This window comes from Sander vitreus, chromosome 4, assembly GCF_031162955.1.
Source record: "Sander vitreus isolate 19-12246 chromosome 4, sanVit1, whole genome shotgun sequence".
Lineage (NCBI taxonomy): Eukaryota > Metazoa > Chordata > Actinopteri > Perciformes > Percidae > Sander > Sander vitreus.
In genome coordinates, this window is record NC_135858.1 from 2386355 (window position 1) to 2414055 (window position 27701).

At 42.1% G+C, this 27701-nt stretch overlaps 2 protein-coding genes across 5 annotated transcripts in view; one reads left to right on the top strand and one right to left on the bottom strand.

Annotated features, from left to right (window-relative positions):
• Positions 1 to 115: 115 nt before the first annotated feature.
• On the top strand, positions 116 to 1012 carry ppp1r3db (protein phosphatase 1, regulatory subunit 3Db). Its single transcript, XM_078247355.1, has one exon. The coding sequence runs from the start codon at positions 116 to 118 to the stop codon at positions 1010 to 1012; it is 897 nt and encodes a 298-aa protein (XP_078103481.1).
• Positions 1013 to 9613: 8601 nt separating this feature from the next.
• phactr3b (phosphatase and actin regulator 3b) overlaps positions 9614 to 27701 on the bottom strand; it is a 65954-nt gene continuing 47866 nt past the window's right edge. For 3 of the 4 annotated variants that reach the window (XM_078247696.1, XM_078247693.1, XM_078247694.1), the window contains exons 9-13: positions 16709 to 16764; positions 13173 to 13234; positions 12815 to 12955; positions 11387 to 11463; positions 9614 to 10894 (exon numbers count right to left, since the gene is read on the bottom strand). In XM_078247696.1, the coding sequence (XP_078103822.1) occupies positions 10879 to 10894; positions 11387 to 11463; positions 12815 to 12955; positions 13173 to 13234; positions 16709 to 16764 (352 nt within the window). In that variant the 3' untranslated portion in view covers positions 9614 to 10878. The other variant, XM_078247695.1, reaches the window with a different exon arrangement.

Here is a 27701-nt window from a genome sequence, read left to right on the forward strand (position 1 = left end):
CAAATAATTGCATTGGTGATTGTGACAGGATATTTGCATGTGCAGTTTAAAGGCTTAAATGTTAAGGTTATGCACTGACTGGTTTGTTTCTCAAGGTGTGTTTGATGTGACAAGCATGGCCAGTTCTGGTGAAAAGAGTGGGACCCAGCTTCAGTTCATCAGTGGTTCCAGTAATGTATGCATTACTAGAAACACCACCATTCGTCTTCGGGACATTTATGATCCGAAGCCTCCCCCTCCCAAAGCCCCAGTCCGGATACGCCCTCCAAGTCCAAGAACTCCCTCAGTAAAGGAACTCAATTTAAAGCACAGCTTTCCCAGTGATCCTCCTACCAAGACAATCATGAGGAGACGAGCTCAGTCTCTTCCTTCGTCTGCAGAGAGGAAAAGGGAACTTCGGAGTCTGCAGGTACGCTTTGTGGACTCATTGGGCCTCGAGTTAGAGGATGTTAAGGTTTTCAAAGCTCAAGAGCACCCCCTGATCCCTCAGCATGTTATGTTCAGACTACTGATGAGCTCTGAACTGGCTTTCGGGAAGTCTTTGGAGCTGTCCCTGCCTTACTTCAAACCTTGTTTCCCTGAAAATATGGGGGCTCAAACAGACTTCACGAAGCGTCTCTGCGCTCAGAGCGTGCTTCTGGAGCAGGTCCTGTGTTCAGAGCAGGGGATAACAGGCACTGCACAAGTACTGAATTTAGCTTATGAGAAAGAAGTCACAGTGCACTACTCTTTCACCAACTGGAAAACACACACGGAAACAACAGCATCCTGGGTGTCCAGTGGGAACCGTGGGGAGTGTGATGCTCCAGAAACAGATATCTTCAGATTTCGTCTGCCTGTCCCACCCTTCATTCTGCAGCCAGGAGCTGTTTTAGAATTTGCCATCTGCTACCATGTAAAAGGATGTATTTATTGGGACAACAACAATGGACATAATTACAAACTGTCATGTCACAGTTACAAGGTGACAGTGCCCAGGGAGTGCGAGGACAGCATGCTGCATTTTACCTGAGTGTCCACACGAGGGGGCTGTAACCCCTGCACACAAATGTGGGTGACAAGAAAGCAAAATGTATTTTACTTTAAAGGTCCAATATGTAATATATTTACTGTAATAAATCCAAAAATGACCCCAATGCGTCATCAGATATTAAGGAAACATGCTATCTTGAAACACTATCTTTTCTGACAACAATGCTAATGCCAGGATTTTCTCCTTTTGAAATTTCCATTCCGTGACGGAATTTCTGTTTGTGTTTTGGCCTGTATGTTGTTATCAACTGCCCAGTTTGACAGCCAGGCCGGTGTGCCAGTTTAGCTGGTGATCATGTTAACTGGTGATATTTGCATGAAATCAGTGAATATTCAACAAGGCCCTGCCTACTTTTGAAGAGCGTTCTGCTCTGCCTCTGCCCCTCGAGTGCCAGAGGTTCACACTTTCACAAAGTGTTTGCAAGTGAGACAAACTAATGGATATCGCTGAAAACATCACCAGTTGATGTGTAATACATGTCTGTTTAAGCATTATCCACACAAATACGACACATACTGTATGAACGGAAAAAAATTAAATGAAAAAAAAGGCACTAGAGATCTAGCTGGGATTCGAACCTTGGATGTCATGGATAAAAAAAAGTTGACAAATTAGCTTCTACATCATCTATACCACTACACTACACACTGCTGAAATGGTTTTGTGATTTCTATCTATATATTGGACTTTTAGTCTAAGTTAACACATGAGAGAACTATACGCCCATGTTAACTGGTGATATCACAATTTAACATGGGCAAATACAAGCCTCGAAACAGTAAAGTAGGTTCATCTTTGTCTGTAACAAACTGGCATGACCCCACTTAACACTTTATATGGGTGTAATGAAATTAAACACAACTATAATCAGTTGACTCGTGGCACAGGATGAAAGAGACTGTTTGTGCCGAGATAGGCCTACACATTCTTCGTATGAGATGGCCCACAATAACAATGATAAATGATAATGTTTGCGCATGACTGACGTGTTAAATTGTTACCACCAAAACGGAATAAAGTGTTAAGTGGGGTCATGCCAGTTAGGTTTTGGTATGCGAGGCAAAGATGAACCTACTTTACTGTTTCGAGGCTTGTATTTGCCCATGTTAAATTGTGATATCACCAGTTAACATGGGTGTATATTTCTCTCATGTGTTAACTTAGACTAAAGTCCAATATATAGATAAAAATCACACAATCATTTCAGTGGTGTGTCGTATAGTGATATAGATGATGTAGAAGCTAGTCTGTCAGCTTTTTTTGTCCACAGGTTCAAATCCCAGCTAGATCTCTAGTGTGTTGTTTCGTTTTATTTTTTTCCGTTCATACAGTATGTGTCGTATTTGTGTGGATAATGCTTAAACAGACATGTATTACACTAAAACTGGTGATGTTTTCAGCAATATCCATTATTTTGTCTCACTTGCAAACACTTTGTGAAAATGCGAACCTCTGGCACTCGAGGGGCGGAGGCAGAGCAGAACGCTCTTCAAAAGTAGGCAGGGCCTTGTTGAATATTCACTGATTTCATGCAAATATCACCAGTTAACATGATCACCAGCTAAACTGGCACACCGGGTTGCCAGATATAACGTTACCTGTAAAAGCATAAACCCAGCGCGCTACGGCTGTAACGTTAGTACAGCAATGAAAAGCAGCAAACAAACGAACGGGATCAAAGGAGATAATTGTTTCTAAGAGTTGCGTGACCAGAGACGTTACAAGCCCCAGGTAAACATTGGAGTTGTATTTGAAAGATGGAGACAGCTTAGAGCCCAAAAGGACGTAGAGTTGGCTAATTTAATCCTGAACAGGTAAGCATTAGCTTCAGGCTAATTTGAAACGGCTACTAGGGACGGGCATTTTATGTAATTTCAACATTTGTGTACTCACATTGAATTATATAGCTAGAGTACCCGAGTTGGTTACTCGCAAAAACAAATTGAGACACAGCCAGTAAAGTGATCCTGACTGGTACTGGCTAACGCCGCCATGCTAACCCTGCTAACGTTACCGGAGAACCAGGCAAGCGGGACACAGCTGTTTACAACGTGTAGCCTGTTCAGCGGCCGTAGCCGACAACGGTGAGTTATTTTAAGCCAAGAAAGGGGGGCTGTAAACCGGAAAGAGAGGAACGTGAGTTTGCAGTGTGTTTAGCGATTGTTGCCGTAATTCTAAGCCAATAAAGTACGTTCAGTCGGGTGGAGAGGAGGGCAAGGTAGTGGTATTTTTAGCGGTTCCTATCGTAATTCTAAGCCGAAAAAGTGTGTCTGTCAGTTGGGTACAGAGCTCCGCGTGAGCACGGGCTTCTATGACTGTCAATATAGCCAGCATCTAACGTTAGCTACTCCGCTGTGCTGTGAAGTAATGTCTGGCTATGTGAGACAAGCGTCTAGCAACATTGTTGTGGATGCTCCTTCAGCGCGCTTTGGAGGAGGGTCTGGCGAAGCGAGACTATGGATGCTGCGGTCTCAGCCTGGCAACCTCCGTGAACTTCTCCTGGGGAGGAGGGGGCGGGGGAGACGACTCTCTCCAGTATTTTGAATTTGTACCTCAGTAACTATTTTAAACACTAGCTGTCAGTATTATGTATTGCACCTTTAAATACATTTTGCTCACAATACTTCTGCATTTAACGTAAGTAACATTTTGATTGCAGGAGTTTTACTTTAAGTATTATTGTGCAGTATTGTTACTTTTACTAAATGATCTCAATACATCCAAGATGCTCTATCCAGGATTAACTTAATTTTACAATTTAACACGAGAGAAATCCTAGAAATACAAAAATTGTCAAATATTTGGGAAACACTGGAGGAGAGTAAGACTAAACTAATGTTGAATGTTACTACATGTAACTTTTTTTTATTGTTTCTGAAACTGTGTAATTGTTCATCTGATGATCATAACTGACCTGTAACAGCAAACGAGACTAACAATGAAAATAACGCTATTTTGATAGCTTTTATTAGTGCCTTTGCCCGGGTCTGATTATTCCCGCGAAGTCACAGAATGATTTACGGCAGGTAGACGGCGCTACAGTAACACATTCCGATGGGTCACAGATTTCTTTGTAACACCGGAAAAGCCCATTAGTATGTATTTCAATTTTTATTAATAATTTTATTTTAGGAGTTATCTGTTGTAGTTATGGCTGACACTGGGGCAGGACCATCACAGAAAAGAAAGAAATGAATCGAAGAACAACTATAAGCTAAAAGGGAAAGACAACGGGCGAAATCCGAGTCAATCTCGGTCGGGCTTTCAACAGATGGAGACAATTACGGGATTGTAAATGATTCAAAACCTACCCTGAATTGGCCCTCAGGTATGTAATATGTCTATTATATTCATAAAATAACTTTACATTGCACGATGTGGTTGTACATTAGTAGCCGACATTACATTACGTCTTCCTTCCATTTAGCACGAACATTTTATTCTTTCTCAGTCCGTGTTTGAGTTGGCCTACTATTTCCTTTTCCTTTGTCCCCCTGTACCTTTGTAAAGCGTCCTTGGGTTTCATGAAATGCACTATATTAATCTAAGTTATTATTACGTAGGTTGCTACAACAAACTCATAATGCTTTGACTCATGACACAGTGACAGTGATACCAGGTTGAGCTCATGATGCATCCTAAGTAGGTAGCTGTATGATAAACTTGAAATGCAACGATGCATCTGTAACGTATTCTTTTATTGTAAATGAATGATTTTCTGTCTGAGCAAAACATTCATTGCAACTATATGACCTCCCCGTAACGCTAAGTTAGTTTTTTTGTGATTGTTGGGGCAAAAGTCCTTGATTATGCGTCACGTTTTCTTAAAAAATGCGATGGAATATGCGGGATATTTATGCAATTTTATGCGATGAAAAATTGCGGTTTCGTCGTGGCTTCATCGCGGGGTTTGCAGCTTTTCGATGATGTTTACGTCGCGTAATTACGTCACTTCATAACGTTCCCATGGCAACAGGGGGAAACGGCTGCTCTTGTGTGAAGTAAACGCAACATTTTTCAACTTTCTGCTAAGATATATGGGACTTTTTTGCAATGAAAATGCGGAGATTATGAAATGAAGTGACATTGTGAAATTTGTGACATTCATTCTCAAAATATGTAATTCTAAAAGAGCCACTAATTAGGCCATTTTGGTATTTCTAACTTTGGTGTTAAAGAAGACATCTGCGAGGAAATACGGTACTTCCATCCATCCATCTTCATCCGCTTATCCGGGGTCGGGTCGCGGGGGTAGCAGCTCCAGCAGGGGACCCCAAACTTCCCTTTCCCGGGCCACATTAACCAGCTCCGACTGGGGGATCCCGAGGCGTTCCCAGGCCACATTGGAGATATAATCCCTCCACCTAGTCCTGGGTCTCCCCCGAGGCCTCCTCCCAGCTGGACGTGCCTGGAACACCTCCCTAGGGAGGCGCCCAGGGGGCATCCTTACCAGATGCCCGAACCACCTCAACTGGCTCCTTTCGACGCAAAGGAGCAGCGGCTCTACTCCGAGCTCCTCGCGGATAACTGAGCTTCTCACCCGATCTCTAAGGGAGACGCCAGCCACCCTCCTGAGGAAACCCTCAAAAATACGGTACTTGATAAAGCTAATGTTCTTCATTGCAAAACAGCTTTTAATAGATGATTGTAGTTTGATAATACATCGGTAAGGGTACAGCGAAACATGCACATCTGGTTAGCTTCACCACACATCTGTAGTTCATCCTTAAAGTGGTATACCATCAGTGTAGTAATGCACTTCCACAAAGTTGGGGGATTCACAAGAGAGAGATTTGTTCGTTTTGTGTCTCTGTGTGTGCTTATGTGTTGTTGATGTGTTCTAATGTGTGTCTATACACTGTTACCTGTGTCTACTGTGTATGATACTTGTGTTATGTTTTTCTCATGCCAGTAGTCGTGATCTGGAATAGTGGTTCTGTCATTTTACTTGTCTATGTCTATGTCTTTCGTGTTTCATGTGTATTTGTTGTATTGTTGTAGCGTATCTATTGTTTTAAGCCATCAACCTGCTAGGGACTGCAGATGAAAATTAGCCTGTATGGCTAAATCTGGCACATATACATGTTGGACTTTGTAGTTATGTTGATTAATGTGCGTTGTCCCTTTTTAAATAAAAAAATAAAATAAAAAATAAGGGTCAAAATCAAGCAGCAGAGGTCGAGATAGCCTGACTCTTTTAGTCCCTCATATAGGTCTAGTTTCAAAAACACTGGATGCTACATTTCCCACAATGCAGCTCAATTGCACACCACCCCCCCACACCCCTAGTTTATAACATTGGCTTTGTGATTACATGTTTAGGTAAGATAACCCCTTTTTAAAACATGTCAGGTTCAAGTCCCCCAGGGATTCCTGTTCTCCTGCCTGGCTTTTATTTCAATGAAATCCATGCCACTTTTAAGAATCTGCTCTGCTCTGCACTTTAGCAAATCTGGTGACCCAATTTAATGATTAACAGTGTGAGTTACACTATTGTTGTATCTTAACACCGAATTTGCACAAGGCGACAAATCCCTATTATTTGCTGATTTCACACACATGGAGAAGGCTTGATGACCTGTTGGCCCAACCTGAGCAGCTTATTTGTTGTAACTGTGTACTTTCTGATATGACTAGCAGGGCTTGACCCCATTCTTCTGGAGCTTGTTTTGTTTTTGGAGGAGGATTATAGGGAGCAGTGTTAGCTCCTCTGTTGCATTGTGACCTTAGATCCCCCACAGCACTGACCTTTCACTAAAAAGTTTCCACTGATATGAGAGGCCAGAATCCAGAGAACTTTCTGGCAGGCTTCAACGATTGGCTCACAGGAGGAAATTCTTGTGTCTGTATTAGTATGCCATGCTTTAAACATGATCTCAGCTATCTGAACACCCAAACCATTACTGAGACAGTCAAGCCTTTTAAAAAGAATCCATCAATCAGAGAAAACTCAAATAACGGGATTGCTTATTAAAGGCTTAGTAGGTAATTTTATTAAAAAGGAAGTTTTTGTCATATTAGTTGAAATATGGCAGATTCTCTGGGGGGAAAATAATCACGTTCCTCTGCCTCCTCCCAGTGCTACTAATGACATCTGCAAGTTTCCACCGCACCCAAACTAAAACAACTAAACACAAGCTATGTTTCCATCCACACGTTTTTATCCGAATTAAGTCATATCGAATGAAAAATGCCTTATGGATTTCATGAATATCGACTCAAAGGAAATACGTTCGGTCTCATCGGATTTTATCTTGGATGGAAACACACTTTCACCAGCTTCTTTTTACTGAACTTACAGATAGATAATTCAGATAAGTCGATTGACAAGTGGATGGAAACTTAGCTACAGATGAGGAGTCTCTAACGCTGTGTCCAGACAGAGGAGTCCCTCCCCTACCGGTGGACCCTATTAGATCTTATTTCGTAAAAAATATGTACGGTCAACACATTCTCACTCCCATCTCGTAGAGTACGGACGCTTGGTCAGGTGCCTTTGTCGTTGTTATTGACGCTAAAAGTCTCCTTTAGCGTCATATAACGCGCTTTAACTAAACGTGCTTGGTCAGGACTATTGGCGTCCCTTTTGACGCAGTTAGGTTAAGGAAAAGCTTGTGGGTTGGCTTATGTTTCTGTGACACGCGGGAATAACGGGACGGTTAAAGACACACGCGGGACATGAAACCCGGTCTCCTGGGTGAAAGTCCTGTGTTTCGGGACACGAAACCCGGTCTCCTGGTCTCCAGGTTCTCCTCGCTAAACCCCGTGTAGCTGCTGCTCTCCCCGGTACGTTCTACAAACACGCTGAAGGGCGCTTTTTCCGTCGCTTCAGACGCTGACAGCCACTGTCCAAACGTCCGTGAGTTCGGACGGAGAGAGAGACAAGTATTTTTTGGATCCCGTTTGAATTGAGCCATCGATTGCACATATGATGTTTGTCAATTTAAAAGATCATTTTGCAAGTGAAAAAAGTAAACTAAACATAATTTTTTTTCTGATAACATCAATTATTTAGTAACAATAGTAACACATACCAACACAGTATTTTCAAGAATGATGTGTTGAGAAACAAAGAAATGTTTATTTATATTTTAAAGTCAAACTAAAGTAAGTAAAGTATAAATGCACATTGGTCACTGAAGTGCTACTCTGCAGCAACCTCATTCACTCATCAACCACTCATTCCAGGAACGCTTATATCTGTGTGCAGTTTTGAGGCAATCAGATGTTGCAGATATGAGACACTAGATGGGACTATTGCTCAAATGTAAGACCCTAGACGTTGTCATAGCCTGAATTTACTCTATCAGGAGGAAAACATACCTAAATCAAAAGTAAAGGTTTGTACTCGTAAAAACATGTAAACATTTTTATTTATCAGGTAAAATAAATCAAAATTAAAGAACCATAACTAGTCACACTCCCTAAAGAAATGTGCATTGCATCCAAGGCTCTCAGGGGGCACTTTTAACCTGGCAACTCTTTGTTGTTGTCTCTTGCACATGGCATATGTAGCTTGTAATTATTGGATTCACAGACAATGGCTTCTTCCACTGTAGCAGTTATAAAGTGGACAAAGGCATGTGTGCGAAGCAATAATTTGCAATCTGTAGCACAGCAACAAGAAGAAAGTGTCTTAGTGCTGTGAGGCTTCAGTATGTCCTCAGTACATGAGATTAAATAAGTGTTTCTCCTAAACCTTTGACAGTTAAAACCCCAAAAAAATAATATATATATTTTTTTTTGGGATGTTCTTCACTAACAGTCTTAGCTGTCATGCCAAAGTGTTGTTGGGACACGCATCCATGTGCCTTTATTTGGGGCTTTCATCTTGTGCTTGTTGCCGGTAATTATGTAATAGGCCACCATATAAGGAGCCAAAATGATGCTCAATGGAGACGTTTGCTCCGGGGACTGTCTAGGATTTAATGTAAAAATTGCTGCATCTTTATGGGTTCCGGTGATTATGAGTTACATCCTCAAAACTCCATTATGGCCTGTGTGTTTTGGAATTAAAGAACTGTGTAATGGTTGTTCAGTTGACTGACAGAATGACTGATTTCCTCATGTGATTATTACTTTTTGTAGCAACATTGTGTTAATATAAAGCTAATGTGTGGTTCAAAATAACAGTTCTGGATGCTCAGTGCTCACTGATGAGTAACAAGTGACGTTGTGTATTGTTCTTATACAACGCGGTTAAAATGTTTTCCAGGAAATATAATGGAAAAAGGGAAATGGTCCAAAATATGACGTGGTTTTATTATCCAAACCCTAGTTTTGGACCAGAATGTCATCACGCTTACAGTTGGCTAGAAACTGCTGAACATATGTTCAGCGTGTGTGTGTGTGTGTGTTTACCCTTGGCCTTCGCCTATCTGAGGGACACCCGGAAGCCAGGATATCCCCCTCACACTCATGAGAGCATCCCTTGTTCCTCCCACACAGCTCCACAGGTTACCGGGCTGTTCTGGACCCGACTGGCCACTATCATCTCTCGTCCAATAGCTGCTTGTTTAATTACTCCAGACAGCGAGTGGTCTTGGGAGTACAGTGTCATTTTAACAGGTGATGCCTCCACCGGTGCCAGGGCGGAGGCTGTGACTCACATAACGTGCATGTTGATGTCAGAAAATAAGCCAATCTGAACGTGCCTGTCAGAGATGTGAACGTGCGAGGGTTGCTTCTATTTTTACCACATTTAATATCAGGTAAGAGGTTTTTTTTTGCCTATTTATAGTGGCCTCATGTGCACCTACAGTATGTATCATTTTAACGTGTTTGCCTGGGAATAACGAGGCCAGGGATACATTAAGTGTGACGCCACATCACAGTGAGCCAGAAGCAATTCTCATTCTTGTTTCTCTGCCAGTGTGATGCAGCAGCACAAAGAGTTATTAGATCAACAACTCACTCCAAATTGAACCAATGCAGTCAGGTAGACTTGTTGTCATAAGGGGATTTAACCTGCTTAATGCACTACAAATGATGCCTGTCCTCATTTGTCAGAGAATAATACACAGCATGATGAGACGAAGCAGGTCACTGCCTGCACTCGTAAACCAAATTGCTGCTTGATCTGACGCAACAAGGTGAACTTCACTACAATTTTATTATCTGCTTACTAAAGCACAAACACGATTATATAAACCTGAAGGGATTTCAACCGGTTTATGATGTGTAGTTAGCGATCACCACCCTAATTCTGACTTTTGCAAGAACATTTTAAAACATTTCTGTTATGCCATGATATTAAAAGGTGTTTGTAAAAAAAATAAATAAAAAAAATTCCGCTATACAGAAGACAAACAACGTTTGTTACAAATTGAAAACCTGTATTGTGCAGACAATAAATAGTGCTTACAAAGGATCTTTTTGTCTTTTACACAGACAAGGTTTCTGTTTACACTGTTGATATGAAACGCATCATCAACTGAATCGGTGAGACTCAGACACAGCTCGGGGATGTGACTACTGATACTGGACTGGGACTGGTCGACTCGGTCACATGCACTTTTCCCCAGCGTGGCATCAAAAAGGACGTCTTTCAAAAGAGTCTGTTTACAAAAGAAAGTCTCTGCTTGTCTATGGCGAATACGTGATTCTTCCCACTCCTCTGACAAGGTGAAGTGAGGTTTAAGGAGATGTTCCTCTGAGCAGAAGCGGAGCTTGCTGCACGCGTCCTCGTCTGCCAGCAGCTCCATTTCTAGAGACATAGCCTCCAAGGTTCACTGAACCCAAATACCAGGACACCCACTAACTGTGGGCCAGGGCGCTGGAAGACTTGGTGCAAGGTCTTCCCTGACAGAACCAGATATCAGCAACTCTTCACAGAAAAAGACTTGCTATGGCCGGTGGAACCTGCAAGGGGAAAGAGTGGGGAAAGTGTGAGCATTGGCAAAAAATTTCACATACTCGGGTTTCATCAATCAAAAGTCCTATTATTAGCCCAATGTACAGTGCTCTTAAAGGCAGCCAATGGCCTCTCCTCAAAAACGGGGTCTTGCGTGAGCACAGTCCCCAGCAAATTCAGTTTTTAGCTTTTTGCTTTTTATTACCAACAGACAGTAAGCAAAACGTAAGCTAAATATACACGGGCATTCATTATAATGGAGAGGTGGTGCAAAGGGTGCAACGCTCTCATCTCTAGGGGCCTTGTTGCAGCTAAATTTAAGCCCTTACTCTGCAGGGTGTGCACTCATTGATGTGAAACTGTGCTAATGCACCTTTGGGTCTTTTTCTCACAATGTCACACTGACTCTCTTAGACATCACCCGCTAACAATAAAACAGACAAAAAAAAAAAAAAAAAGAGCGAAACGAAAAGTAGAGAATAATACGCGTTCAAACTGACCTCGTCAGATGCTTGCTCGAAGAATGAACTTCCATCTCAGTACTTTTGAACTCGTTCAGCTCCTTCCGTATTGCTGCCTGTGGAACAAGAAAACAACATCCAAGCGTAAGCCCAGGTGTGTCACTTCATACATTCACACAGGCGCTCAGGTGGCTAAGCTCAAATCAGATTAGATGTTATGAAAAGGGAGAATGGAACATCTGTTGTTTAGGTGCAGATTAGCTTAACTGGGGTTTATGCCACAGGGGGGATGATGATGACGTCAAGCACTGCAAATATAAAAATATGTGGCAACCAGGAGGTTAGATTAGAAATATGAATTGTGAGAGACAGGGTTTCTGCAGGGTTCCCCAAGTTTTTATGGCCTTTTTTTAAATACCACATAGAATGCAATTTACTATACGCTTCATGATCATTCCAGCAAAGCATGATGAAAACTCAGAAGGGACAATATGGCCTAGAATGTTTAAATTATTATATTCACTTTTTTCCCCAGTTCTTCTCAGCAGTGTTTACAAATGATTTCTAATGATATAATCAATTTAATGAATGCAACCTGGACCCGCATAAGTGTTATGAATACCGTATTGGTCCGAATATAAGACGACCCTGATTATAAGACGCAGATTGAACATGTAGCTGGACTTGAATGGCCTTCTTTTGACTGAAAGTACTGCCAAACAACACTTTGTCTGCTCAAGAGTTCCATTTCCACTTTCTCACAGCCTACTGCCTTGAACGTTCCACCTACGTAAACACCTTCCCGTAATCAAGCGCGGCGACATTACGTCGACCAGCGTAGCGCGCCTAGCGCAAGCGTAGGGTTCAGTAGAAAAAAATTCGAAGGTTCGGCAGAAACCCAACCCCGTCAAAAAGATACTGGGCCAAAGCCGAATCCTGGATTCAGTGCATCCCTGCTTCCTGCGGCACACCTATAAACACTTAGTTTATAGGGGTGGAATGTCTCCTTACAGCCCACAGTCGGATACAAAAAAACATTTCAGACTTTTATAAAACTTTTTAGTACTTTCTAATGCCTTTTTGAGGGAATTCAATACTTTAAGACTTTTCAAGTCCTGCAGAAACCCTGAAGAGAGGCTGACACAGGTCTATTTCACAAATAAAAGTCAGAATATGGACGCTAAATGAACATGTACTACTTTTAATACCTGAAAGGCCGGTATTGTTTTTTAAAGATAATCTTTTGGGCTTTTCCACCTTTAATGTAACAGGACAGCTAGGTGAGAAAGGGGAGAGAGAGGGGGAAGACATGCAGGAAATAGTCACAGGTCGGATTCGAACCCTGGACCTCTGCGTCGAGGCATAAACCTTTCAGTATATATGCGCCTGCTCTACCCACTGAGCCAACCCGGCCACAAAAGGCTGGTATTTTTGTCCTAAAAACAACAGAGACTGTTTGTTAGCTACCTTGTCAGCAGCAGACAGTCTGGTCCAGGGCTTGTCAGCTCTCCTATCGTAGTCCTGAGCTTTGGCCACTTCCACATAGTCACTAAAACGAATGAGGATCTTTCTGTCCCGCAGCTCGTCCACTGTCGGCCGCTGGTTCAGCTGGAAAAATGAAGGTAAATGTCAGCTCTCATCCGCTTATCGAGGCATTCAATCACCAAAGAGATTGGTAAAGGAACTAAATATTTAAAAAAACACAGCAGGTTGGGTTGGGTTTTGACTGGATAACTGTCCCTGCGAGGGGCTGGTGTGTTGCCCAAATGTGGGATTAAAGTAAAGAAACTTTAGGAAATCTGCTCAGTTCACTGCAGCCGCCTACCTTTCTGTTCAGCCGCTGTTTGATTTCCCTCCTCTCCTCCTGTTCTGTCTGGTCATTTCTTTCTGTTGACACACAAAAAAAACCCAGATTGTTATAACCAAAAAAGCAAGTCCAAATAATTGAGTTATATTGACTATAATTCCACAAAATATTTAGGCTTTTTGGAGATGCTCAGTCATTGTACCAAATGTTAACCCTTGTGTTGTCTTCCCGTTGACTTTGTTTTTCTGGGTCAAATTTGAAAGTGCTCATATTATGCTTTTTGGCTTTTTCCCTTTCCTTTATTGTGTTATATACCTTTTTTGTACACGTTATAGGTTTACAAAGTGAAAAAGCCCAAAGTCCACCCCAAAGGGACTTACCATCTCCAACAGAAAACACTGTTCACAAACTGCTCCAAACAGCTCTATTGTAGTCCAGCCTTTACTTCAGAGACAAACGTGGTCACTTTGTAACACACGTTATAATGCTCGCCTAGCTGCTAGCATGGCACGCCCTCATACTCTGCTTCTGACTGGCTAGTAGTCCTTACCTAGGTACTGTCAGGGCCCTCATACTCTGCTTCTGACTGGCTAGTAGTCCTTACCTAGGTACTGTCAGGGCCCTCATACTCTACTTCTGACTGGCTAGCAGTACTTACTGCACATGTGTGACTCCCAACAAAGATGGAACAGAAGTGAGATGTCTCACTCTGTAGCTAAAACAGAGAGCTCAACACACAGGGTGAAAAGAGGAGCTGCAGCAATGTGCAGTACAACAAAAAGATGGTGTTTTCTGAAAATTAAACCACATAAACCTATTCTGGTACAACCTCTAAATACAATTATGAATCTGAAAATGAGCAGAATATGAGCACTTTAAAACTAAAATTGGTCGACACCTTTTCTCACTTTTCCCGATGTTTTTGTCGGTTTTTTTTGTTTTGTTTTTTTACATTTTGTCCATTTTTTCAATGTTCTTATATCATTTTTTTCTTTCAAAATGCTATACAATTGAATAAAACACCCAAATTCAATGAAAGTAGTGAACTGATCATTTATTTTACGGAACCATTCACGTTATTCTTTTATTTTTTGACAATGTGGTTGAAAGAAACCCAAATTTTCTGATATAGAAACTTTCTGAGAACGGGTCAAATTTGACCTGAGGACAACAGGAGGGTCAGGTAAATACTGGCTCACTGATTATTTCGTGGGACTGGACAGTCGGTGATTAACAGAGCTAGGACAGGACTCGTGAACTGACTTCAACTGTGGATCAGTGCTGAATGTGAGTTAGAGAGCGAGACAGGGGCGGATTAGAGCACCAATAGGATTTATCTTTATTAGATACAGCAGAAACATCCCTAGATACCAGTTCATTTATTTTTAATATCTCTCTTTTGTCATTCCAAAAAATAAATGTTGAGCTGTTGTGAACTAGTTTGGCAGCCTAAAATGAGGCTGTCACCTGTCACCGTCTGAGTAAATTTCACTCTTTGGGTGCAACAGGAACACACAAATCATTACGTGTATTTTTACTATATATATATATACTTTTAGTTTGTGGTCAGGAGATCGGGTCAATGAATGCGTTTTGATTTTAGGGTTAGGCTATGTTTAGACGGAAACGATCTGAAGAGAAAACGCAAAAGTGGCGTTGCGTTCTCACTTTTTATTCCGCGTTTAGACAGCGTTATGGGGGGGGTTCGTGTAAACAGGGCCTTAGTTTCCTGATTGTAAAGGGTTGTGTTTAGCTTGAACACATGTCCCTGTGCAGAGAGAGAGAGAGAGAGAGACAGGGTCAGTGATGAAACCGACAGCTGCTAAGAGCTCACAGGTTGGGTGGTTGGTTTGCTTGCTTGCTTATTAAGATCCCCATTAGCTTATGTCTGTCTTAAACAGAAGCTCCTCTTCCCGGGGTCTGTTATTTCATAAGAATATTACATAAGCTGGAATACATCCATCCATAGCATTCATACCCACAACACATCAAAAGAACACCACCAACGTACATCAAAAAGGTATACAAAACATAAACGTATGTACATAGCATTCATACTCACAACAAACCATTCATACTCACAACATAATTTGTGGCCCGTCTCAACTGGGAGACACAGTTCACTACAGACGTGGGACTTCACTCCTCACATGTTGGTTTCATAATTGTTCTGTAACGTCAGTGTCACAGTTTGACGTGTTATGATCTGACACCTTCTCCTAGCAAACTATTCTTCTAATTAAAACGGTGGCATCGCTTCACCAAGGAGCTAAAGTAGTATCAAGGATTCAAATATGAGTTCAAATCCCCATGGGGAAGATACAAGAACATACAACTTGGACTACAATCAACTCATTATAGAGGTTTTAAGGCTGTGTGGCAATAGTAGAGTCAAATCAGTGATTTTTGAGGATTTGTGGTCAGAAATTAGGGCTGCACGATATTAGGAAATATATCTAATTTTGACTGATATTGCGAGTGCGATATGATTCACGATATTGGAGGGAATGATCAATTGCGTATCAGTCATTTTCATTGAAAAAAAAAATACATATATATATATATACACATATATATATACACATATACATACATATATATATATATATATAAAAAATTATTGAAGTGTGATTTTTTGCGAGGATCTGTACCAAACAAAGATTTGTTTCTTTAGTCTGTAGGAGAGGATTTGTAGGCCGGACGTCTCTGCAGCACCACAATACTATATTTTAGAATGGTTTGACACATATTTTGCCTTTAACAAATATTGCGCCCCCCCCTGTGATTTGGATATTACCCTAGTTCATATTGCAATTTTGATAAAATTGCAATCAATTGTGCAGCCCTATCAGAAATACATCATTTGCTGGACAAAAAAATAAATACAAATATTTGCTCTTGATGTCAATATTTGGATAGTCTTTTTGCAAATATGTAAACATATTTGTATTGCTGATTAATCTGCCGATTATTTTCTTAATTGATTCAGAAAATTGTAAAAAAAAAAAAAAAAAAAAACGTCTCCGACTGACTTGCACCAGTCCCAAACCCAAAGATAATACATTTACAATGATATTAAACAGAACAAAGCAGGGCATTTTTTTACCCAAATACCCAAACTATTAAAATAGTTGATTATTTTCTCTCATCCACCAATTTATTAATACTCATTATTTCAGTCGTCAGTCAGTCGAGCATTTAATAAACATACACAATAATCATAATTTCAAATAGGCCTAATAACAAAATGGTGTGAAGGTCTTATTTTGAAATGGTATACCCATTTAGCCCACATCATCACCATGGTCTATAGTCACTATAGAGGTATTAAAGATCAACTTTAAAAGGGTTTTAAACAGAGGCCTAACGTCAACATAATCATGCCCGAGTAACAAGTTTAAGTTCAAATTAAAGGTATAGGCTATAGTTAGCTTGGCCACAGGACGCCCTATAGCGAGATTGATCTAAACAGAAAACTTTGCTGGTTCACACTCCAGTCATAATCATTGTTGGCTTTGGCGATCTAAACATGTAATGATGTTTGAACTACTTACGCTTTAAAATGTTCCGACTCTCCAGCTCCTCCACCGCCGGCCTCTGGCTCAGTCTCCTGCGGAAAAACACCAGAATTACGTTCTGGACCATCTTTAACTCCTCGCTCTGCTGGGCTTTCTTTCCTCAACCCACCCCCCACCCCCCCCACCCCTCTTGGCACAAAGTCTTTTCAGTCCTTCCACTTCTAGTACTAGCACTTTGGATGCTTGGGCCGGTGTGCAGAGCGCCAAGATCCAGATCCGCACATCCAAAAGGCAAAAACCGCGTCCCACCTCGAGTCCGAAAAGCGGCTTGTTTTAGTATAACAACATTTAAGGCTCCACATCGGGACAAAAAAAAAAAAGTCAGGCTGCGCGTTTAGGTAACACGCGTCAGAGCCAGTTCAGTGAAGAAAAAGGGCAGACTTTCAAAATAGCGGCTTGGTTTCGATGAGATGGGCCGTTTAGAGAGAGCAGCGTTGGTTGTAGTCCCGGCGGAGCTGCGGAGGATGCTGAGCGCTCGGAGTGGAGTGAGTGGTGCAGCACAGCCTGCCTGCTATTTACCACATGCACAATACTCATGTGAAGGGGAGGGGCTGAGGAGGAGATTCCCCATGCGTATGGGGAGAGGGAGCAGTGTGTAAGAAGTTATGTGTGTGTGTGTGTGTGTGTGTGTGTGTGTGTGTGTGTGTGTGTGTGTGTGCGTGCGTGTTTATGTTGGGAACACAGGGTTTGTGAGAGAAGGGTGTTTTTCAGAGTGTGCGTGTGTTTGCATGCCTGTTTTTGTGTTTGTGTGGGAGAGAGAGAGAGAGACAGAGAAAGAGAAAAAAATAATAGTGTGTGTGGAATAAGAGAGGAATAAAGGTGTGTTTACTGTAAGGCAGAAGAGAGAGGGACTGTGAAGGACGTGTGTGTGTGTGTGTGTGTGTGTGTGTGTGTGTGTGTGTGTGTGTGTGTACGTGAGAAGGAGCATAGAAAAATTGTGTACACAAGCGCGCGCACACACACATTTTATACGTTGTAGTCTTTGATTGTAGCTATTTCAACAAATGTAGGCTATATATTTGATGTGACATCACACAAGAACAAAGATACTGTATAATGTGAATGAACAATAACATTTACTCTATTTGCTGAGAAACTGTCTATATGGATGGGTAACTGCTTTCTGTTCAGCTTGTATACTGTCGACCCTAACCCTAAATGTGGCTCCATCCCCAATGAGTACACACACAGACACACACACAACCATTGAAGTAAAGGTAAACCCATCTAACCTCACTTTTTTCAATTCTATCAATCTTTAATTCACTTACAATGTAGTATGTTGAACGGAAGTTGCAATGAATGCAACATCTGTTGTTGAAAAACAGATAAAGCGTCACATGATAATGAGCGGAGCATCAGCGGGATAGGTCGCCTATATATTTAATGGCTGATCTTTACAACTGATTATTTCTATTATTTGTCTGTCTGTTGTTTTTTTCGTTTAATTGTTCAGTCTATACATGTCAGAAAATGGTGAAAAGGCAAACACAACTTACCGGAACACAAGCTGATGTCTTCAAATTGCTACCTTTGTCTGAACAACAGTCCAAAACCCAAACATATTTCATATTTGAAGATATAATACAGATATATATTATTACATATTATTTAAGACTTATCGGTTAATCAAGCAATCACTTCAGCACTAACAAGGACTATGACGTGTATTGTGTAACCTGGTGGAGTGAATGAAATCGAACATGGCTGTTGATACCAGCATTTGTATTTACTGTTTTTGCAGTCTACATGTTAAACAAGATAGGGCGGTTTGACGGTCAGCACTCCACATTTTCCTTGTTTTTCAGGATTCCTCACATGACTTTCTAAGATGAATCTCCACCCCACCCCCAACACACTCACTGCCACTACATGTGACACCCAGCTGTATAACAGCACTGGATTCCAAAAGGAAAACTCTTATATTGCCTCACAGGTAATATATATTGAGCATTTTATCCAAACCAGGCTGCATGTTTTTTTTTAATAAGAACAAAACAATCCCTTTCTTGATCTTCGGGTTATATGGGTGATATGCAACGGTGGAAAAGTATAGAATATTGCACTCAAGTAGGCCTACATAAAAACTAGAGCCTGACCGATGAAGGATTTTTAAGGCCGATATCGATACAAAAATTTGGTGATTTAAAAATCCGATATTCTGATATATCGTCCGATATATATTTAAAATAAAAAATCCAGAAACGCGTAACAAAACAGAAACAGATTTCCCTAACATTAGTTATTTGTAGTTATTTATGAGTCCTCGCCAAAATAATATGATAATGCAGTTTAAAAATAAACTTGTTTGTTTTACCGTCACAACAGAACAGAGGAACATCAAAATATATTCAAGTTCTGATAAATAAAATGTATAAAAATACAAACTTAAGATATGAAACTTAAAGGGTTAAACATGAGTGTTGCCAACAGGGACGTTGTAGAGAGCCCTCTGGAGGACAAACTATGTAACTATGCAACGCCAACACTCAGAACATGGTTGAAGGGCGTTTCGTCCGTTTTTATTTTATTTTTTAAACCTTTGTTAACCTTGTGTTGTCCCGTCGACCAACAAGCAACTTTTTATTTTTCTGGGTCAAAATTTCAAATTAAAACTTTTTTGTTAACGTTTCGGTCGTCTTTTCCGACACTTTTGTCACTTCCCCCCCCCGATGTTTTTGTCACTTTTTGCAGCATTTTTGGCACGGTTATCCAAGTTTTTTTGGCACTTTTTCCTATGTTTTGAATTTTTTTCAACGTTCTTTTATCATTATTTTTTTACACCTTTATTTATCCAGGTAAGTCGATTGAGAACAATTTCTCATTTGCAACGACGACCTGTCACATTCACACAGTTCCACATTCATACCTGGAAGCTGCCCAGTACAACCACAGTCTGATCTGCTGGCCACTGAGCGGTTGGGGTTAAGGGCCTTGCTCAAGGGCACCTCAGTGGTGGTAGGGGGTAGTGGTGGTAATGAGGGAGGGACAAGCGCTGCTCTTTCACTCTCCCCACCCAGATTTTATCCTGCTGGTCTGGGGGATTGGGAAAGATTTGGTTGAAAGAAACCCAAATTTCTGATATAGAAACTTTTTGAAAAGGACAACAGGAGGGTTCAAATTCATTTATCAGCCAATATAAATGCCGATACCGATAGTTTGGAAAATGCCTAATATCGGCCGATAATATGGGCCCGCCGATATATATCTCTAATAAAAACATGTATGTGTTACGTCCACCCCTGGTGATATGGAAACAACTGATAGTGATGACTTAGAATGAACTCCTGAAGGCTAGTTTAAGTCCCTGGATTAGGAAAATATGAGCAGGCAAAATGATGCTAGACACTTGCCAATTCTGCATCATAAAATCAAAACACAGTGACAAGACTTGGTCAAAATTGAGTCAAGACATGAATCTGACTTTTTGCAGCTTTTTCATTTGTAGTAACTAGCTAAAACCAAGTGTACTCTGTGCGATACTGCATTGATGAAACAACACAACTATATCAACTTGAAGCTAGCTGGTGAGATGACTGGTAAGCTAGCCCTCTAAATTACTGCTTTTGCCTTACATGTTATTTGTAAATAAAAAAATATAAATTTGATGAAATGACATCGTGGTACATAACTTAATGAGGCAGTAGTTATCAACCATAATGAAGAAAAACCCCAGCTAAACTCCTGAAGCTAACTAGCTTAGCAGATCTCCTGCCATTGAAGCTTTGGACTCTCGAATAATTAGCAAAAGAGAGATACATTTAATAGACCTCAACAGTCCCGCCCACAGCCGACTCCGGAAGTAAGAATACAATACAATTTCTCCATTGACAATCGGAGTATAAGCCATAAAATGGTAACCGTCGATGGTAGACTTAAAACCAGCTACGACACGACTAAACGATTGTATATGCTCATATAGATGCCAAAAGTTCATGGGGCACCAACCTGGATTTGAGATAAATGTCTTTCATTCGCGATGTCTTGGATAAGTACTTCGTTACCCACAATCCTAAGCGTAACAGCAACGTCTCCGATTTGTCCAACTCGTTGTTACGATAGAAACGTTCACCGTACCCGCGAAACCGGCTAGAGCGAGCTTCTGCCATTGAAGTCTACGATAGTTTATGTACACGGTCTTGTATCTTTGCCTTTTTTGCCGTTTTCAAAATGTTTTTTTGCACCGAATCAAATTGGTGTTATGGCCACCATTCATCTTGTAGCTGGTTGGCTTGGTTCCAGACTTAAAACTCTTTATATCAGCAATTTTCGAAACGTCAATGAAACAACTGAATGGGGAAAAACACGTCCGGTACCAGAGCCGTTAAAAAAGTGGGCAGTCACTGTTGAGCTCTATTCCTCCTTCAATTCAGCCCTGGATTGTAAATAATAATCGCACTAAAGTCACTAATTTCTTAAACAAACTAATTAAAATGGATGAGAAAGCTGAGAGAACACATTTTGTTTCTTTGAAGATAAAATAATCTTTCTAAAAAAGCAACAAAAAAAACTAATAACGTTTGCCTTTGTAGGATTATTAATCACAAACTGTCCATTTGCAGCCCCAGATGTAACCACGTTTAGATGCACTTATGTGATGTAAGGTGTTGCTGAAGACAGTACCAGGGCACGGAACAACCTCTCCCTGAATAAACAGGTTAAATAAAGATAATCAGTCACGACTCACTTATGAAAAAGCTGCGAGTTCATAGTAAAACTTACTTTTCTACACCAGAAAAGACTACAATGTATTCACACTCTTAACTGTTGAGAGATGAAACTATGAACCACAACAGCAGCAGGGACAGTGTGCAGCAGACTGGGCGAGCAGGAAATTAGATCAGATGTTGTTCTGACCAGCTCAGGAGCTTAACGTGCTGACCGAGAAAGGGACATTAAATTGACTGGGAACACAGTGTCTTTTTAAGAGCAGGACAACCCCCCCCCCATCATCCAAATTATTAAGGTGGACGGATAGTTTCTAAGTCTGGGTTCACAGCAGGGAACGCTGGCATTATCTTCAAATTGTCAAAATGACTTCTGAAGTACTTACTGTCCTCCTGCAATTGCTCTTCCCAAGTCTAGTTAGAATAAACGTGACAGGGATTTTGCCAATCTACGCTTTAGAATGACTTTCCGTAGGCTGGATAATTAAGTCTTTTAGACCACGACAACAATTCACAGACATACAACCTTCTAACACTGTTCTGGTCAAAAATGACCGATTTACACATTCCCTTTACTATAAATATGGCATTTTTCATCAGATTGCATCAAGACCTTATGATATCCTTCACAAAAGCCATTTGAACACATACAATTCATTGTGACTACTTTCTTTGAATTTTGAGTGATTTATTCAACTTGGTCACACTTTGTTTACGGTCAAAAATGACCGCCATAGGAAATGAATGGGAAAGAGTATAATTTTCATCCAGGAGATGAAAGACATCTCCATACACACACTACTACAACTTTCCTGTGCTTGTGTGCCCATTCTACACATGAATCATACTTTCCACAAGCGAGCTTAGAGTAAATTATTGGAGCCCAGTGTTTTCTTGAACTAATGTACTTCTCCCCCAATGTGAAGCACACCTGCCAAACAAATCAATCTTGTGTAAATTATAGGAACCCATCTCTTTTACATAATCCTTCTAAGCTACTACTCCTCTTCACATGTCCTTCCCTCACATGGAACACACCTTTCCTGAAGCAATTTAGTGTAAATCATGGGAACCCACTTCTTTCCCGTGCTCATGTGCCCCTGCCCCCACGAGAACAACATCATATCTACTGCCAGACACTATATAAGCAGTTATCATGTTGCTTTGCCCTCATTTTACTCTGTAAACAACATGAAGAGGCGAATGGCAGTGATAGAGGCTCGGGACTATATTCTGGAGACACACACATTTTTCTTTTTACAATAAATGTTCAATTAAAAATACTTTTTGTCATTTTTGTGGTGACACTTGAACTCCTTCACTTGGGGTAAGGACTCATTCCCTACCTGGAGAAGGCACTCCATCGGTTTCCTGCTGAGAACCATGGCCTCCGATTTAGAGGTGCTGATCCTCATCCCAGCCGCTTCACACTCGGCTGCGAACCGATCCAGTGAGTGCTGAAGGTCACAGGCCGATGATGCCATCAGGACCACATCATCTGCAAAAAGCAGCGATGAGATCCCCAGCCCACCGAACTGCAACCCCTCTCCACCCCGACTACGCCTCGATATCCTGTCCATAAATACTACAAACAGGATTGGTGACAAAGCGCAGCCCTGGCGGAGGCCAACTCTCACCTGAAACGAGTCCGACTTACTGCCGAGAACCCGGACACAGCTCTCGCTTTGGTCGTACAGAGATTGGATGGCCCTGAGAAGGGACCCCCCTCACCCCATACTCCCGCAGCACCTCCCACAGTATCTCCCGGGGGACCCGGTCATACGCCTTCTCCAGATCCACAAAACACATGTAGACCGGTTGGGCATACTCCCAGGCTCCCTCCAGGATCCTTGCGAGAGTAAAGATCTGGTCCGTTGTTCCACGACCAGGACGGAATCCGCATTGTTCCTCTTCAACCTGAGGTTCGACTATCGACCGAACCCTCCTTTCCAGCACCTTGGAGTAGACTTTACCGGGGAGGCTGAGAAGTGTGATACCCCTGTAATTGGCACACACCCTCTGGTCCCCCCTTTTTTAAAAAGGGGAACCACCACCCCGGTCTGCCACTCCTTAGGCACCGTCCCAGACTTCCACGCAATGTTGAAGAGGCGTGTCAACCAAGACAACCCCTCCACACCCAGAGCTTTAAGCATTTCTGGACGGATCTCATCAATCCCTGGGGCTTTGCCACTGTGGAGTTGTTTAACTACCTCAGCAACTTCCACCAGGGAAATTGACGACAATCCCCCCATCATCCTCCAGCTCTGCCTCTACCATAGAGGGCGTATTAGTCGGATTTAGGAGTTCCTCAAAGTGCTCCTTCCACCGCCCTATTACCTCCTCAGTTGAGGTCAACAGCGTCCCATCCTTACTGTACACAGCTTGGATGGTTCCCCGCTTCCCCCCTCCTGAGGTGGCGAACGGTTTTCCAGAAGCACCTTGGTGCCGACCGAAAGTCCTTCTCCATGTCTTCTCCGAACTTCTCCCACACCCGCTGCTTTGCCTCTTTCACGGCAGAGGCTGCAGCCCTTCGGGCCCTTCGGTACCTTGCAACTGCCTCCGGAGTCCTCTGGGATAACATATCCCGGAAAGACTCCTTCTTCAGTCGGACGGCTTCCCTGACCACCGGTGTCCACCACGGTGTTCGTGGGTTACCGCCCCTTGAGGCACCTAAGACCCTAAGACCACAGCTCCCCGCCGCAGCTTCAGCAATGGAAACTTTGAACATTGTCCACTCGGGTTCAATGCCCCCCAGCCTCCACAGGGATGCACGAAAAGCTCCGCCGGAGGTGTGAGTTGAAAGTCTGTCGGACAGGGGCCTCCTCCAGACGTTCCCAATTTACCCGCACTACCCGTTTGGGCTTACCAGGTCTGTCCAGAGTCTTCCCCCACCCCCTGACCCAACTCACCACCAGATGGTGATCGGTTGACAGCTCCGCCCCTCTCTTCACCCGAGTGTCCAAAACATACGGCCTCAGATCAGATGAAACGATTATAAAATCGATCATTGACCTTTGGCCTAGGGTGCTCTGGTACCAAGTACACTTATGAGCATCCCTCATTTTTATTGGTATTTATGTTAAAATAAGAGCAGTTACAACCGTTCGGTCAAATTTGACCGCGAACAGTAAATTAAGGGGGGTAGCAACGAACAGTGTTTAAAGGTTAAGCATTTTTTTTGGACGATTTTCTACGCATCATGAGAACAAATTTTTATCTGGGTCTATCATTTGTTATGTCCAATGCCAACATTAAGGTATGGATAGGATTAGGCAACTACAACACTGTGTTGAGGTTTAGGAAAGACTGTGGCTACGACAGGAGCACTGTACAAAACATTCAGGTAACAGCTTCTCAGCGCTGTTGGCGACTGGCCATATCAGCCGTCACTAATTAATGTTAAGTCTGTGGGCCAAAACTAAAGTAGTCTGTTGTCAGGTTTGTGTGTCTGTACTTGCTAAATACTAAAATAAGTACTACTAAAATAATTTGTAAGGGAAGAAGCTCCACTCTGTAACACCTCTGTACAGCTGTAAGTGTGATGAGTGTTTCTGTAGTTCCAACAACTCCAACAGAGTGATACAGCTTCTCCCTAGCTGAGTCGCAGTCTCCCAGTTAAACTTTCATTCATATCATATTAATAATTTAGCCTTTTCACCCTAACAGTTTTGAACCAGGACCTTCAATATTTGGATCAAGTAGCTTGTGAAAAATAAGGTGTCATTTGTATAAGCTTCTGTTATTTCAATGTGCCACATATTGAATTAATATTGAATATCGTTTGCAGCTATGTATATATATATATATTTTTTTTTTACAATGCATACTGAGCTAGCCTAGGAATCTAGACGCACCCTAGTGGCAGCAAATGTAATTTGCAGCCAGGGTCAGTCTAGCAATTCTCCGTTGGCTTGCGAGCTGGAAAAACCAAACTCTGGCCGGGCCAATCACATCGTGTATAGAGTCGGTGGGCGGGCTTAACATAATGACGGCAGAAGATTGCTGCTGGCGAACAGCGGTCTTTGGAATCGGCTTTGGCCGCGACTCTGGAAGACTTGGAGTTCAGCTTTTCTTTGAGAAAAGAACAAAGAACGACACTGAAGTCATTCTTATAAAAGGAAGATGTGTTCGGAGTTTTGCCGACCGGATACGGCAAAAGTTTAATCTATCAACTAGCGTTGCTCTGGTTGGTTGTAGCGCTGTCCTATTGCGTGCAGAGGGAATATGAAAGACAACCGTTTATCCCGCCACCTCGGATTGAGCCCTTCCAATGGTGAGTTCCAAGACCAGACATCTTGATGTGGGTCTGGCTTGTCAGGCTAATACTGAGCATCATTGGCACAACAATTTTTTTAAGGCTGAATTCTGTCTTATACCATTTTCAGGTTGTAGTTTGAGTGTGCACTGGGCAGCTGTGTCTTTTAGGTAAATATATAAGTACTGTATCAGATCGGACTCAGTATCAGCAGATATTCAAAAAAGGACTCCAATCGAGATCGGGGCTTCAAATTAGTTGAGCTCAGACTCTTAACAAAGACAAAATAATGGAAAACCCGTTTATAAGCTATAATACTATCCACAGCACTGGAAATAATGACATCTAGAGTGCACATCTAAAATCGGCTTCCTGTCCTGTGACAGCTTCAGCGGTAACTGGGACCACTGAGAGCTTACAAAACAGGACCACAATATTGGAAGCTGAGGGGAGTCGATGTGCTAAATGGAGCAGAGCTATAGTAGGATGTGTGGTCTGCAGCGGAAAACATTTCAGGTCAATGGCATTTGGCTCAGTTCACAGAGCGAATCAAATCTGCTGCACCACACTCTTAAAGCCACTAAATATGCATCAGACGTGTGTTTTACATTAAGACACTTTAGGTGCTCTGGATTAAACGCAAAAAGTAAATCCAAATACCTAGATAAGCTAGAGTGAGTCATTGTTTCTATTTTGCCAAACAATCCTAACGGGCCTTTAGTCACAGCCTCCTGCAGCGATTTGCGCTTCACAAGTCCTCACCCACTCTGCTTGGTCGGAGGTAAAAGTTCCTCGTTTGTTGGAGAACTCCCCAGCATGTCAAAGCAATGAGCTGCCTCTAAGAGCAGGTGCTGATGGGAATGTCAGCCCATGAAAAGTGGAGGAGAATGGGATGAGTCAGGCGCCATGGGCCAGGCAGTGGCCTGCTACTGCCCACTGAGGTGTGTCCTAATCCCGCGCTTCTTCCCCTCAGTGACAGAGCCCGAGGACAGGAGTGCCACGGTCGGATGTGGAGTCTGAGTTAGAGACAGGGGTACACGGGGCAGTTGGAGGAGGTGGTGGGTAATTGCCAGGAATAATTAAAAGGAACCCTCTTCAATCGAACTGTAGCCTACCAGAAGCTTAAAATGTATCCCACTGTTACTAGGTAACATGAATATGAAAGAGGAAAATGTTGCTTGGATACATATATTTACGGCATCACCTGACAATCCACTGCACCCATGACTACATTTTTAAGTTGTGAAAAAGCTCAGTAAATCAGTCAAGAGCCTTCCAACTGCCCTTTAAAACTCTGTCTGTTCAAAGGCTTGCTGTGCTATTGATGATAGATGAATGGGACACGTTCAAAGACTCAGACATGAAACCAAGAATCAATTCTTTATCTAGCCCTGTAGCGCAGGTCCACAGATCAAGCGGGGGTCATGTCTGGTTCTTGAACATCCTGCTGGGAGCACAGTGTGGAATAGGCAACCTCAAATAGCATGATCCCACTTCGGACACTATAGGTTGCTTTACAGAAGACATGAACCTTTTTACACTGAAGAAAACGCTATGGGTTACTGAATATAAGCCATGAACGTTTCCAATGAAGAAACGTCAAGACGCTCTGTAAGCCAAATCCCCATTATGTGCAAGCTTTTAAATTTAAGTCTACCAATAATAAAACAAGACTAAGAGTCTACAGCCATGCTCACAGCTCTGTGAGGCTGTACGCAGGCACCGTGATGCTTTAAAGCAACACTATGTAACTTTATTGTCCATTACTTTACATTGTCCAGTTCATTCGAACCACAGATCCGAGGCGACCCGATCTGGCAAACTTGCATAATGTAATGTAATGGACAATTCCACTTCCAACCTGTAGGGGGACCGGAGCGGGAAAAGTTACATAGTGTTGCTTTAAGGTCAATGTTGATGTCGGCGGAGTTAACATGCTCACAACGACAATGCTAACATGCGGATGTTAAGCAAGTACAACGTTTACCATGTTCACCATCTTAGCATAGCATTTTAGCATGCTAACATTTGCTGATTAGCACAAAAC